Raw genomic sequence first — 15709 nt, 5'->3', positions numbered from 1 at the left:
TCCACTGGCATTGCTTAGGATAGTGTAACACAGCTTCAGTGTGGTCTCCTGCAGAAAAAGCAGGGAGGTGAGAAACAGCATGGAAAAGTATAATGGATTAAATTGTCCACCTCAACAGAGGTACGGTAAATAAACAAATAATAATAATAATAATATTTATTACCCCACCCCTTTTCCCCTGATGGGAATCAAGGCCACTTTAAAACACAGAAAAGTATTCCTTAAAATACAGTTAAATATTGATAGAATTAAAACTGTCTAACATCTGTTTAAAACATACCAATAATTACAGTGGTACCTCGACTTACGATGGCGATCCGTTCCGTGGCGCTCTTCATAAGTCGAAGTCTTCGGTTGTCGAAGCGCCTGTTTTGCGCATGTGTGAAGCATGATTTTGCACTTTTGCGCATGTGATGAAAAGACTTCCAGGTTTGTCGACTTTGGAAGTCGAAACCTTCGGAAGTCGAGTCGTTCGGATGTCGAGGTACCACTGTACAATAAAAATAGCATGGCACCAGCCCTTTCATTAAAAGCAGTCAATTCCCCAAAGCCTGTTGGATCAAGGAGGTATTCACTTGCTGGGGGGAGGACAGTCTAGCTTCTCTAGGGAGGGAGTTCCAGAGTCTGGAAGCAGCCACCGAGTCCCCGCCAAGCATGCCTGTGAGGGTGGCAGGATTGAGAGAAGGGCCTCCCCAGGAAGATCCATCTGAGGGAATCTGATACTTCAGATAGCTTGGACCCAAGCCATATTGGGCTTTATAGGTGATAACAAGCACTTTGAATTGTGTGCTGAAACAGACCAGTAGCCTGTGGAGCTGTTGTAACAAGGGAGTCTCCTGCTCCCTATAACCAGTCCTGGTCAGCAATCTGGCTGTAGCTCTTTGAGCCAGTTGACGTTTCTGAGCACTTTTCAAAGAACATGATGTGACTAAGGCTGTGACCGAATCAGACATCTTTTAAGGAACAGGTGCAGCTGGTGCACCAGCTTCTAACTGTGCAAATAAATGCACTCCACCACAGAGACCTGGGCATCCATATTCAGAGCTGAGACCAGGAGCAAACCCTAACTGCAAAGCTGTGTTTTGGGGGCAAGTGTTACCCTATCCAGCATGGGCTGAATCTCTGTTGCCTGTTCTGCCTTCCAACTGACCAAGAGCACCTCTGTCTCCTCTGGATTAGGTTTCAATTTGTTCACCCTCATCCAGTCCATTAATGATAACAGACACCAGTTCAGAACCTTGAGAGCTTCTTTGGATTTAGGTGGAAAGGAGAAGTGGCAAACACCTTAATCCAGGGAATGTGATCTGATCAAGCCAGCATTATAGATGGGTATCCCTCCCAGGGATGGGCCATTAATTATTATTATTAATTAACCACCCTTCACCGTAAGGTTCCAGGGCAGGTTACAACATCAAAACACATTATAACTCAAGATTAAAAACAGTTTAAAGTAACATACAACTACAAAAAATAAGGCGGGCCATAAAAACATACACCTCAAGTGTCAAAAGGCAGGGCAAAGAGGTGTGTCTTAAACATTTGCTGGAAGTTATATAATGAATGTGACAGGCACACCTCTGTAGAGAAAGAGTTCCACAACTTTGGGGCTGCCAGAAAATGCTCTCTCCTGTCCTCCGTCCTTCTGAAGGAGAAACTACCCAGAGGGCTGCGTAGGAGTCTGTATCTAGCTACAACGACCACAGAGTTGCAAATGCCACTGGCCTCCACAAAAGAAACAAAGAGTTTCGTGACAAGGCCAATCAGCGCTGTGGCTATTCTATATGAAGTTCATGGTACCACAGCATGGAAATCTCTTCCTGAACATATTCAGTACAAAAATGTGCTTTGGAGCGAAGTACCATGGACTTCAAAAACCAGCTGTTCTGTTGCTTCTGGTCCCAACTTAACTATAGTTCCATTTGCTGCTGAGTCAGTCTGATTTTTTTTATTAAAAAAAATCACTTTGCTGCCTGAACATATAACTCCAGCTATGTTCACTACATGAACACAAAACCCCAGCATGGAACCCAGGATGTGACTTCATTATTCCCCTACTTCTTCACTGCGTCCCATTCTTGTCTCTAAATCCCTGCTTAATGTAGAGGAGATTCTTGCTCCAATTAAGTATTTCGCCTATTGGAAAGACATGAGGGATGATGGGAGTTGTAGTTCTGCAACATTTGGAGGGGCAAAGGTTCCTCACCCCAGATTTTCTAAGCTAATATATTTCCCTTAAGAACAAAACAATGAATGTAATGAATGTTTTATGTTGCTTTATGTAAACTGGTTAGTTTGGGTTAATTAAGCGGTATAGAATATAAATCTTCTATAGCTAAAACCAAATAAAAAGAAGCTTGCCAGATTCATTTAGTTTAAAGTCACTGACAAAACTCATACTAGAACAGGCATCCCCATACTTTGGGCCCTCCAGATGTTTTGGACTACAATTTCCATCATCCCTGACCACTGGGTCCTGTTAGCTAGGGATCTGGAGGGCCGCAGTTTGGGGGGTTCCTGTACTAGAAGAATAAGGCAGAGTACTTACTTGTTCTGACAGGTGCTGATGGTCACATGAGTAGAATGTGATATCCCAGGAGGTGTGTCAGCTTGATGTATGGTCCCCCTTGGAAAATACAGCAGGTCTCCTGGCTGGAAGAAAATGCGGGCAGGACAGTTAAAAATAAATTATTTTGACAGTTTATTAAGGGTACGCTGCTGTGCTTGCAAAATAAAGAAAAATTACTCTCTCAATAACAAAAACACAAACAGCTGAATAGACAATTCTGTCATGTTACAGAATTTTCCCCATTTTCATGTAGAGCTGTACTGCAGACATCCAAAATCCTACAGCTAAGCTACATGGACTGTTAGAAACCTACTTTTTGATAATGATAATAATAAAGTGAATAGTATTTAAGTTGCTTACAATGATCAATAATACTAAAAAGCCAGAGCAGCAGGTACTAGGCCAAAACAGCAGATAAAACACACTGCACAGCACTAAATAACAAATACAGAAAGCTCCAGAAATGCAAAAAACAACGAAGTACGATTAATTCAGACTAAGCAATAAAACAATAAGAACTCTAAGACAGCAGCAAAGCAAAATGAAACAAAGCAATTGTGTCATTGATAGATATTAATCCTGGAAGTGTGTAAATTTACATTATATTCACTGCAGTTTACTACAGACGCATGAATCATTGCCAGTTGATAGAAGCTCACAATACTACCCAAATTTAAATCAACTTCCAAGCAGTGGAAAGGCTTGTATGAAGTAAAGCTGGCAAATGTGACTGAAAGGAGAGGCACAGCGGGATGAGCCATGTCAAACAAGACAACCAACCCCTCTCTTTTGAGACCTAGAGGGGACAGGCAACCTTATTCGCCAACACTGAGCTAACCATGTCAAAAGTCTTTGACATCTCCATCTATAGCTCAGGCACCCAGGGGTGTTTCTGGCATGAATACCTTTAATATGAAGTCGTGTGTTGGAGTCCCTATCTTCTCCTCGGGCTCAGTGTTGTATTCTTGAGCTAAATGTGCAGTAGGCTTATAGAGTTGCCAGTGCTTCTTTCCTTCCAACTGTAGGATAAACACCTGCAAAGACAGTAAGTCAACAAGCATCAAAAAGCTTCACCATTCCTCAGACTTTCAGCTAAGTTCACTAAGGAATAAACATTTGTTGCAAGTGAGTTCTTTATTTAGAACAGAATACTTGTAAATGTTGAAAGTAGTACTAGGTTTTATTTCAAACAGAATCCACATGTGATATGCACACACATCTTCCATGTAATATTGTGGACGGATCTAATGACTTCCACAAAATTAACTTTATTTTGCTTTGCGAAACTCTTGTGAACAAGAAACATACTGGCAATTGTGGGTCCTCTTACCTCAACATCATCGTAGTGTGGTGGCAGGCCTTGGGACCCCGGAGGGGTAATGTAAATGTTAGATCCAACCAATGAGCCAAAGTAGCATTCCAGCTTCTCCTGGATTCTCCAGAGCTCATCCTAAAAAGAAAAAAAAGGAGAGAAGAGACAGAGAAACGGTTAATAATGCCAAGGCAATCTCCATTATTCTCCTATCATATTTACCAATTATATTTGCACTCTAATTGTTCCAAAAACATGTATCACTCTAAACAAAATGTCCACCTGACCTGCTTTATAAAAGGTCAGAAGAATAAAAGAGTGCAACTGTGTCTGTTGCACACACAGGCATTCATACAGCCGCTACATTATCTGAAAATGTGTCAGCAAGCTAGGTGAGAAGCAGGCAGAAAACAGAAGTTCCAACACATGCTAAATTCAGTCTCCTTCCTTAGATCCAGCTTAAGTGGTTTCAAGACACCTGCCAATACAAACCTCAATTAAGCCACTTATATGGGCAACAATATACAACTAAATACTGTTTTGCATAGTGTTGCTGGGCCATTCCTTCCAGCTAAGCAAATCCTCGATCCTTTTCACTTTCCCTTCAAATAAAGTTATTTTTATTGAAATGAATTGAGTTGTGCAAGCCAATGACTGCTTACTCAATAAAGCTTTTCCAACCACAGACATCCCCTGACTCTCCACTCCAACTGTCAGGAAAGGCCTCGGATGTGTGGCATGGAAGACTGACTATAGTATAGTGGGAGCAGGGAATCTGCAAAAATCGAGTTTAGCAGCTTGCACAAGCTCAGGCACCAACACATTAACTGCAGTGTTTCCTTATAAATCTATTTGTTTAGGAACTTCATTATACAGATTTTTTAAAAGGGCTCATTGCTTCATTTCAAAAAATAGGCTACTGGGCTAGGAATATGTAACATTGAGTTCATAGAATATTCTCGTGCACTGTCATAATCCCATAATCCACAAATTGAATTTGAATAGCAAACAAAAAGCAATTGTTTGTACTATGTATGTATCTTGTTCCCACTCATCATGTTACACTTCCTCTTTACCCAACAGCAATCATTATCATATAATTTATATATTAGATAATCCAATGATGATATCAAACCAGTATTTCTAGTATACAATGGTTCAGGATGTCTTTTGAGTTAGCATCCTCAGGGAAATCCCTAAGTTTGCTTAAGCAAGAAGAGAGAGAAAATCCCTAGTGGTCTACCAAGCACAGAGTACGCTCAGGAGCTACAAAATGCTGGACAGATGTGTGTGTGTCAGAAAACCTGGGGCAGAGGAGGGGAGAGAAATGACACAGAATGCCCTGAAAGACGACTAGGCCAGTTAGACCACACTGCAACATTTTATTTTTGGTCCCACCTGTTATACTTTAATCATGATTCAGTAAGGGAATTCTCCTGAAAACCATCTGTAGTCCATACACAAAAGGAATACTAATTTCTAACTCACCTCTTCCAATGGTGACTTTCCTCCTAAAGACTCAAAAGGACATCCAGAACCATTCTTTCTTCTACACTAGAAATACTGGTTTTATATCATCATTGTAGTTCTGAAAGAGCCCATGTTTTCTGCAAGACTGGCACTCAGTGGTACCTCCTTGGAGTACAGAAAAATGAATCAAGTAAGTTTAAGCTTAAATTGTATCATTTCCCCAAGCCAATGTTAAAAGCAAATGTATCAGAGGATGTTTTAACTAACAGAACTATCCAAAAGTCAATACTGTATACTGTTATGCATTTGGTTGGGAATAGGCTGTTTACCAGTTAGGACTGATATACAACAAACAATATAAAAACGGTTTTTTCTCTTTCTTCTTAGTGTCTTAACAAATGAAACTGATTTGCAAAAATGATACATGTTAAAATATGAGAGACACTGCACACACCTTTGTAATTCAAGAAACCTTTAATAAAAAATATTTTTTTAAAAAATTAAAAAAATTATGGCTTCTCAGTCAGTTTAGCAGTGTCCCCGGACTCTTCAATCCAGATTGGCAACAGCTGATTGTAAGAGAGGATAGGCTCATAGTCCCACAGCCTACTCCCTAAATTTCCAGAATCCCAGATTAAAACTCCAAAAGCAACCAACAACAACAGACACCTGATGGGTCATACCTTAAATCTCTGGGGCTGGTGAAATTGTATTGTAGCCTTTTTCTGGTCAAAGTCTTTCTTCAGCTGTTCATAGCTAACTTTGCCATGTTTGTTAAAAATCTTTTTTTTCCCATTCATACTTCTGCAGACATTAATGTCCCTTCCATAGTACAAACCCTCTTTGACCATGTCTTTCAGGTCAGTTAAGTGAAAAAGAGATTGGTAGTACAATGCCACAGAAGGCTCCTCTCTCTGAAGCAGCAATGGCTTCTGTTCCCAATATTCTCTGAAAAATTCATCTTGTTTGACAGGAGAGATCAAACTTTCAAATATGCTCTCTGGATGGTCACATTTCATAAGCCAAGGGCAGGTTGCTTCCACTTTTGCTTGTTTACATGGCAAACTTTGTTCCTTCTCTGTTGCAGCTCGTCTTCCTCCTTTCTTGGGCATGATCCTGCATACAGTAACAAAAGCATTAAGGGTGCCTCTAGATCATCACTATTTTGCAGAAGAAATTCAACTTTAGCTTGATGCAATTAAAGTGGATTAAGGCATTCTGTTACGCTAGCAAAAGGTATCCACTTAAAAACAACAACAAAACAGACTTTCTGCAGTTAGGAAAGTGAGAGGAAAATGCACTGAAAAGTGTGGGGTGAATGATTAACAGAAAGTGTAAACACCTTGAAAGTGAAACAGGATGAATGTGTGCTGTATAACTGCCCCATGAACAAATGCTCAAAAAGACCAGATATAATCTAACTTCCAAGTAAGCTTTGTGCAAGCAAATCAGGATAAATGATGAATAAGCAGGAGGAGGAGCCCTATGTCTGAGGTAAGACCAAGTTCAATCACACTTATTCCTAAGCGTGCACAGAATTGCAGCCTGGGTAAACCTGCTGAGGACTGGACCATCAAAAGGGGTGGTCATGTTTGCACCTGATATTAAATTGCTCAAAGTCCTTAAAACAAAAAGATTGTGAAGGGTGCCAAAAGGACCTTTCCAAACTGAGAGCGGTAAAATGGCAAATACAATTCAATTCAAACAATGTACAGTCATACCTCGGTTTAAGTCTGCTGCGGTTTGAGTACTTTCGGTTTGAGTACTCCGTGGACCCAGAGGTTTTTACTTCTGGGTTCCACAGAGTGTGCATGCGCAGAAGCAATCTGCGCAGCGCACTCATGCGCAAAAGTGCTCTATCGACGCTTCACACACTATCACTGCTCCGTTTAAGTGCTTTTCGGGGAGCAAACAGCTCCCCAGAACCAATTGTGTATTTAAACAGAGGTACCACTGTACAGTGATACATGTAGGATAAAAAAAACCCACTTAATTTCACATATACGTTCATTAGGTCTGAACTGATGGTGATAGCTCAATGAATCTGACACCAAATCTGTATATTTAAGGGTAAGTCAGTATCACCTTTTTAAAATATAAGTCAAAATTATCTCATACTACATACAGTGGTACCTTGACTTACGAACGACTTGACAACCGAATTTTTCAACTTACGAATGGGGCAAATGGCCGCACGCTTACGAATTTCTTGACATCCGAACGGAAACCGCGACGGTTTTAGATAGGGTTTTTTCAACTCACGAATTTTTAGATGGGGTTGCTTCGACTCACGAGTTTTTCTGTTTCCAATGCATTCCTATGGGAAATCGCGTTTCCAATGGCGCTTTTCGACTTACGAGTTTTTTGACCTACAAAGGTGCCTTCGGAATGGATTAAATTTGTAAGTCGAGGCACCACTGTATATGAAAGTCAGCTAACTGGAAACTCTGGTCCTTTCCAGAGGCAAATACAGATTGAGAAGACACTGTAATGAACATGTATGCATAGATTAGTCTTAACTGGTTTGCTTCTGCATGATATATTCCCTTTAGCATTTTTTCCCTAATACAGCTCACAGCTCCTCTTCTGGGTTTTCAAAACACAGGCTTTCTGGAAAAACTTAATCACATCTCAGCAGGGTCACCTCAGCTCATCAAGCCTCCATTATCAGATTGCATGCATGTTAGTTTTAAGATAAAGCTTTTAAAATGCTGCTCTGTTTGAGTCCCAGAGATCCCATGACATTTTCTGTGACAATGGCAATTGCCTGATGTCCTCAATCCACCCTCCCATTCTCTCAGCTGGGAGAACACTGCCTGCTTGTTAGCAGCTGGTTTCAGCTAGGGAGTAGCGTTAACAATGCCACAGAAACACATCATGGAAAGCATGTTGAGTTTTTGGAACTCAAAGATATTACACACACATCACCATTGCACCATTTAGCAACCTATGTGGTCCCCTGGGCAGGCAAAGTAATTCATTAAACATTAGTTCATTTTCCGTTCCGCTACATCTTAAACTAAATATTTTAATGGGTACCACTTTATGTCCCCCTGCGTTTAAACCTACTTAAAAGCTGCAGGAAAACGGGGTTAACAGGAACAGACAGATGCAAATGTAAAATAGGGAGGGAGAAAGAAGACAGCAATGATGTTTCCTTGCACATCTTTGAGGAGGCCCAATCAAAACATTAATAAGCTAAGGATGAGCATCACTGCTGTGAAGTATTTGGAAACGGGCTATTTCAGAATAAGCAACACTCAAGTGTTTTGAAACAGCCCTTTCCAAAAACAGCAGCATGTAATTCTTACGAATTTATACAGCACTTTTCATGTTCAAAGAAATTTATTTACGGTAGTATATTTATTTGCTACCCTTCTTCCATCCCAGAATTCAGTCTGTTTAGTCCTGTCCAAGCACTGATCAAGCCCAGGTCTACTTAGCTCCAACGAAGAGTGTGCATTTTTGTACATCATTTCAGTAAACCTTGCAATTAAGATGTATTGTTGCACCATATTGCAAATGGGTGAATGTACTTGCAGAAGACCACACAGCAGGCTCACTTCTGAGCTGGCATTTGAACAGTGAAACGGAATAGGTAACACATGTACCCATATTTTCCCCAGGATAGTCATAAATAGCCAAGCAATGGTAGCTATCTCCACAGCGAGTCGAATCAATTTGTTCATAACCAAGTAAGCAGAATACAGCTGATTTTTTAAGGGGAGTTGGGGAACCTATAGCACACACACCCCAATTTTGTTGGGCCTGCATTTTCCATCATTCCTGACTACCGATGACGCTGGCTGGGGCTGATGGGCATGAAGAAGGTGGGAACCTAGAACAAGCTGGTTCCAGCCAAAGGCTCATGTAATCCACTATTCTGTTCTCTCAGTGGCCGACCAGATGCAGAGTCCGAGGGCAAGAGCGCTCTCCTTGTGTCAAGTCCAGCAATATCTGGAGGGCCTCAGGTTCCCCCATCCCCAAATAAGGAAGGAAAGCGACTGCTGTGTGGCGGAGGCCCACCTCCTTCCACACCGCAGACCCTCTTGTTCTCATGCCCCGCAGAAAACCTCCTCCCCTCGCCTTAAAAGACAAACAAACCCAAAGGTTTTCCCCAGCTGCATCCTTTTCTCTTAGCGGCACACGGGAACACAATTCCCACAAGAGCAGCGGCAAATTGACAGCATATTCGAGCCCCTCGAGCCAATATCCACGTGCACCTGCCGCATTCCTAACTGGACACCAGCAGAAAGGACCGCCGCGCCCTCGCCCTCCAACGAAGGGGCGTGCATTTCAATCACCCTCCTTGGAATTCATGCAAAAGCTCAGGCTATGCTTCCAAAACGGGAATTTTCAAACAAATGAGGCGGCGGCGGCGGCGGCGGCAGCGGCAGCAGCTACCAAAGATAAGCAAAGAGCCAGCCGAGAATCACGCGGCGCGGCAGGAGCTGCTCTTCTTAATGGGTAGTGGGGTGGGTGGGGGATATTCTAGATTTGCAGCACGTCGGGAAACGGCCATACAGAGTACCCAATGCTGACGGTGCATTAGCAGCAGCGACTAGGTGCAAGTTACCACGTTGCTGTGGGATTTAGGCTGCTGGAATGGGCGCCCTGCCCAGGAAGAGCATGGCCGGCCTCGCTTTACACTGCAATAGATAGAAGACGGAGAAGAAGGGAGCGGAGTCATTTCTGTGGCGGAGGGTGGGGAGACCCGCAGGTGCTCTTCGAGAAGCTAGGCGCCCCTCATTTAGTTTATACCGACCTGCTTGGGCGCGCGGAGTGACACGTGCGTTGCAGCGTGAGCAGAAGCTGGCCCTCCGCGTGTTTCCTGTGCGGGAGGAGGGAGAGTCGCCTTCCTTCCCTTCTTCTCCCTCCCACCCGCCTGCCTCTCTCCTATCGCGGTAGACTTGTTGCTTTCTGCCCGCCTCCCAAACAGAGCAAGGCGGGGCGGTCGCGGAAATACTGTAAGCGTTTTCTTGTGGTGGCGGCGGTGGCGGCGGTGGCGGCGTTAGGCCTTGTTCCCTTGTGCCGGTTTAGCCGCCGTGTGGATGCGCAGGAATTCTGCAGGGAAAGCGCAGCCTTCTCACTGCACCCCCTTCAGGCTCAGGCTCTCTGCACCGGTTGTATTTCTGCCCCAAGAGGAACGAGCTTTGCGAAGGGGAGACGCTCGTAATGAGATTTTTTAAAGGCTGTGGGCGGGGTAGGAGAGAAGAGCACCTTAGCTCCCTTCCCCCGCCCCTCACGCACGCGTACGCCTGTTGTAGGCACCTGGGATAATACACTCTCATCACTGCGAAAAGGGCCTTGCAGGAGCATCAGGCAAAGGCTAAAACTGCACAGAAAGAACCCACACCAAGCAAAGTTATGTTGTGTAATGCGATGATAACTCTGTGCTGTTATTAAAAGTGTCCCTTTTGGCATAACAAGGTGTTATAAGAATTTTGAGGTCATATATATATATATAATAATTGTTCATAAAACATGTACATGAATGTACAGAAACATGTCTGAAGCAGCACAGGAAAACAGGCCTGACTGACACCATTTTGACTCTCTCTGACCAGGTGTTCCTCTGCAAGGAAGAAGGGGGGTGGGGGGAACCTTCTCATTGTCTCAGGAATTAAAGTGATAATCCCTGGCATCCTGATACCTGACTGCCAGACAAAAGGGTGTGATTAACTTGGCTGGGAAACAGGGAAATGTAAATATCTCTCAATTTTGTTGATTAGGTTCTGGGGGCAGGGGGCAGGGTCCAGGGTGCTCAGATTACTGCCACCAGACCTCCCCTTTCATGATGTACCTATGATGAATCTAGGGAGGGGGGGGTCTTGGGCTACACCCCTTCTGTGACATATGGATGATGCTTCTGGGGGGTGGGCTGAAACCAATTTCAAATCTCTTTTTAAGGGCAAGACATCTTTGTTTGGGGTTCCTTCCTTGTTCTCCTGTGTGAGAGGAAGGACCCTGTTGCAACAGCAAAAATAAAAGTGCCTTGCTTCGCACGTCCTGGTTTGGTCTCTGTTATTTGGTGGGCAGGAGACGCTTAAACTTTGTCTGCTTGCCAGGATACCTGGACTCTTCCTGGGTCAAGGATCCACTTAATTCTAGGGCCGTGTAGCTCTGCAAAATTTTTACAACAGTTTGGCGACCACTTCGGGGACCCAGTTTTGCCTTGAGCTCCGGGTTCACTGAGGAAGGGGAGCCCAGCGCGCCCTTGCCTCTTTTGCAGGGGGGTAAACCAACCTCAGGACCCGAGGCACTTGGTAGTAATTGAGAGTCCAAGCGGGACCCCCAGGACGAAGCAACGTTTAAAGGGACAAGGCTGTTTTTTTTTAGGAACCAGTTGGAAGCTGGAGACAACGGGATTCGACTGAAAGGATCGGTCGTGAGTATTAAAAGGGGACACCTTGGGTGAGCTAAGAACCACAGCAACTAAAAATCTATTTCTCCACTTGGACTATCCTTTTCTACTCTCCTCTTTGGACCTTAGTTGCAGCAAGGCTGCCAGGCACAGTTACAGAGTAGAACTGAGGTCCCGGGCAACAGTCTTTACGTTAAACGCAGAGCTTAGAAAGACTGTCCCAGCTCCCTTCTGCCAAACTGAGCAGAAGTCTGAGCAAACTGTCGCTTTTCTACCAATCTGGGAATCTGGCTATCCCAGCTCTGTTTCCTATTCCTCTGCTCTTAATCTTCGGGTGAAGACGCCCCCCTGCCACGGCGACCCTTGTTGGGTAGGACCCGTGACCAGGGAATGCAAGTGCGCCTGTTCCTTTCTACTCTGTATTCCTCAGTTCCGACCTGACATTGCGTAGGCAAGCGTTCAGTAGGACCTGAGTCTAGTGTGTAAGAGGCAGGGAAGTTGCTGTGGAACCCTCAGGCAATTGATGACCAGTGGGAGGGTTCCAATAGGGTTTTAGCTGCACCAGGCCGCCTAGTAGTTAGTGCACGCGAACGGCAGGCAGGAACACCACTAGGACGTGGGGGTGAGTCATAGACTCGGGAAGTTAAGAGTGTCCAGGAACAGGGTCGGGGACCCAGAACTGCAGTATAAAAAGACAGAAGTAAAATGGGTGCAACCCACTCTAAGGAATTCCTTTCCCAGACTCCCAACCGAGGCAAAGCACAACTGAGGCTTTGCTCCGGTAAGGACTTTGAGGATGAAAGTCCACTCCAATTCGTTCTCTTAAATTGGCATGAAATCCCCGGGGCGGACAAGCTTGAAGGGAACCAATTGCAAAAACTTTGTAAGAAAAAAACATAGGGTCCGATTTACTATGGACCACCCAGATGAGGGGAAATGGCTACCAGGAGGTTCCTTTAACATACAGTGAATCTCCGCTTTAAAATTAACCCTGGTGAACTCTGAATGGGAAAAGTTTTGTGAGGAATCCTGCAAAGTATGTTATGGTATAAAATTATATATGTTTGCATGTTACATGTTGTCTGTGTTGTCTGTTACGTGTATGTGCGTCTGTTCCTTGTGTCTGCTATAGATAGTTGTTTCCCTTAAAGTAAATGAGAGATATAATCCAGGTTTAGGAAATTAGGGGTTTGTGTTTAAAATTTGGCCATGACACCCACAGACTGCCTTTTTTAAAGCATGCATAGTTTAAAATAATATAAAAATTAAGGCAAGCTTGCTTAAATAATCTTATGTAAGGGCTTGATCAACCCAAAAACATGGCAAATATTTAAAAGAGTGGAGGTAGTGTGTAAAGGTTTGTTTTAAAGAGGCTGTAGAAGGCCATTGTTTCCTCTCCAAAAGTAAAAAGAGGGGGCAGGATGAAGGAAAATAACGAGCTGTAAGTTTAAAAATGCTTGCTCAATGCTTTGAAAATATTTTAAACTTGAAAATGTTCATAAACTCCAGCTATAAGTGGATAAGAGATGTACTCAAGGTTTAGAATGTTATGGGGTGTGTTTAAATTGGCTACAACATCCATAGACTGCCTTCTTAAGTGTGCATAGTTAAAACTGCCAACTTGTTTAAATTTCTAGTATAGAAACAATGTTGAACCGATCAATCTTAAACATTATAAATATGAGAATGAGGTGTGCAAATGTTTGTTATTGAGAGAGGCTCCAAAGGGGAGTCTTTCTCCAAGTGACTAGATGAATATTGACTAAAGGAAAATTGAACAGCTATTCCAATAAAGGTGATTTGTTTGTCAAAGGTAGAGCTTCCATAGCCAGGAATTGTCTATCTGAGTCTAGTTTTAACTTCAATTGTGTTGGACAGAAGGGTTATTGTTGGGCTCCTAATATCAGTCTCTTAAGAAAAAAACAACTCATCTGCTCAAGGGTTCTGTATAAAGTTGGTATTTTCATTCAAATCTTGTGAATCCTGTATCTTAGAGGGTTAGACTAAATGACCTCAGGGTCCCTTCTAACCCCCATTTTAGAGCTATGTGAAAGGCAATGTGTCTGATGTGGTGATGGGTTGAAATTCAGCCCAGCTCTGCTTTCTGGCAAGGAAAGATTATTGGTTTTCAGAGTTGGAACAAGAGTGTAATTGTTGTTTTTATGGAGTGATTATATAAGTTTTTATCACTTTCTCTATTAAGGTTTAAAGTTTAAGCACATATGAAAGTCTTCAACATTTCCCAATCTGTTTGTGAACTCACAATATTTAAGGTCTGTGTCACAAGGGAGCCATGTGCTCTGTATGTAATGTTTCACCATGTGACTATGGAATATGGTGTTCCTTCTAGGGAAATGTTATTAAAAGTAGAGGCTCCATAGCCAGCAAATGTCTATCTGAGTCACTTTAACCTTGATTCAAATGGACAGAATGGTTTTAGTAAGGAAGTAAATTCCCTCTTAAACTGTTTATCCAATCTTAAGGTTTGCTAAAGACTTCTATATAACGTTGGTACTTTTAATCTTCCCCTTCCTTATTTTTCCCTTAGTACACACATGTGCTTCCGTGATAGGGCATAGCCTGTGTTTCCTTCCCAGTCAGGCGTCTGTACTCAAATGTATGTGTATCCTAAGGGCAGTGATAGTGTTGAGATCCCCATATTTCAGAAGGGGGGGACTAGATTACTCAAGATCCCTTCCAACCCTTTCCAAACTTAGAAAAAGGAGGGAGAGAAAATGTGTTTGTAAGCACTGAAAAGTGAGTTTAAACCCTGGTGGTATAGTGAAATGGCCTGAATTCAGTCAAGCATTACTCTTTGGTGGAGAAGGATGGAAAGATAGATTTTTAAAGTTTGGCATGAAGAGTTTGAGGTGCCATTCAGAAAGAGGTAGAGATGGTATATCATGCATTGAAAATGAATGTCTGGTGTTATTTTTTCCACCATATTGTCAGCTATTTTTTTTAACTGCAAAACTCCAGCCAACAGTTCAAGTAAATAAAGGGCCAGAAAATTTTGTCTGGAATTGGTAAGGCTGAAAATCAATGAGAATGCAAAGGATTTTATGAATTCTGGCTCTATGGCCATATTACCCATAGATAAAGGGGCAGAGAATTTAGTCTGCCATGGCTGTAATAAATTAATTAAAAACAAACAAACAAACGAAAACATTTGCAATTACGAATTCACCCCGAACCCTGTAGATAAAGGGGGCAAATCAAGATTTATTTTGCCTGGGGTATGAGATGTTTATATAGTACAGTAAACATGGCTAATTAGTGCCATGACTTCATTAAGGAGTTTAATTTGACCAAACTTTTCTTGCAGCTTTCTGGTAAAAATATTGGGTTGCCTGGATATTGAAGTTTTATATATTAAAAGTTTAAGATTTATAAGCCTGCTTCCTAAGCAGCAAGGAACAGGAAATAAGAGGTGTCAGAAATATCTCAGGACACAAAAGCTAAAGAAATGGATTTAAACTGACCAAAGAATTTAATTTCACCACTTTTGTTGCTGGTTTGGTGGAAGTGTAAATTGCTGGGTTTCTGTGTAAAATCTAACCCTATTTTAAAATCTACTCTTTCCCCTTCCCTTCCTTTATTCAGATGGTAATGTTGTCAAGAGGTACAGCACTTTAAAAAAAAAAAAAGGGTATAATAGACTGCCGAATCATGAACTCTGTACATGCACAGAGGCTATGTCAGCTTGAAGAGGAAAATAGAGGAGAAAAAGGAGGTTTAAACTAAGGGGCGAAAAGGTTATAATCTGCTCATGAAATATTATTCAAATTTCTTAATGTAAAGCTTTGAACCACCGAGGGAAAACAACCTCATGTATGTTACTGGTCCATCAAAGTTAAATGGTTGCCAAGTTTCAAAATCTTAACATGCCAGATTCTTTCCACAGGTATAAATAGCAGAGTACTACTATAAGTCTGTCTCTTGAGTAGTTTATAAATTAATTAAGAGGTTCAAAGTTATGCTTTGCACATGAAACTTA

General features: G+C 42.4%; 1 protein-coding gene across 5 annotated transcripts in view; it reads right to left on the bottom strand.

Moving 5' to 3' along the window:
• RIOX2 (ribosomal oxygenase 2) overlaps nucleotides 1-10600 on the bottom strand; it is a 69397-nt gene extending 58797 nt beyond the window's left edge. For 4 of the 5 annotated variants that reach the window (XR_015949630.1, XR_015949631.1, XR_015949629.1 and 1 more), the window contains exons 1-5: nucleotides 10114-10600; nucleotides 6032-6464; nucleotides 3897-4016; nucleotides 3472-3600; nucleotides 2546-2649 (exon numbers count right to left, since the gene is read on the bottom strand). Coding sequence is in view for 2 of the 5 variants with exons in the window: in XM_035116451.3 (XP_034972342.1) it covers nucleotides 2546-2649; nucleotides 3472-3600; nucleotides 3897-4016; nucleotides 6032-6460 (782 nt within the window). In the remaining 3 variants the exon portion in view is untranslated. Of the gene's footprint in view, nucleotides 1-2545; nucleotides 2650-3471; nucleotides 3601-3896; nucleotides 4017-6031; nucleotides 6465-9924 lie in introns of all 5 variants that reach the window. The other variant, XM_060273659.2, reaches the window with a different exon arrangement.
• Nucleotides 10601-15709: the final 5109 nt, after the last annotated feature.

The sequence above is a fragment of the Zootoca vivipara genome, chromosome 4, assembly GCF_965207765.1.
Source record: "Zootoca vivipara chromosome 4, rZooViv2.hap1.1, whole genome shotgun sequence".
Classification (NCBI taxonomy): domain Eukaryota; kingdom Metazoa; phylum Chordata; class Lepidosauria; order Squamata; family Lacertidae; genus Zootoca; species Zootoca vivipara.
Note: the sequence above shows the minus strand (reverse complement) of the source record. Positions and strands in the feature narration are given on the sequence as shown.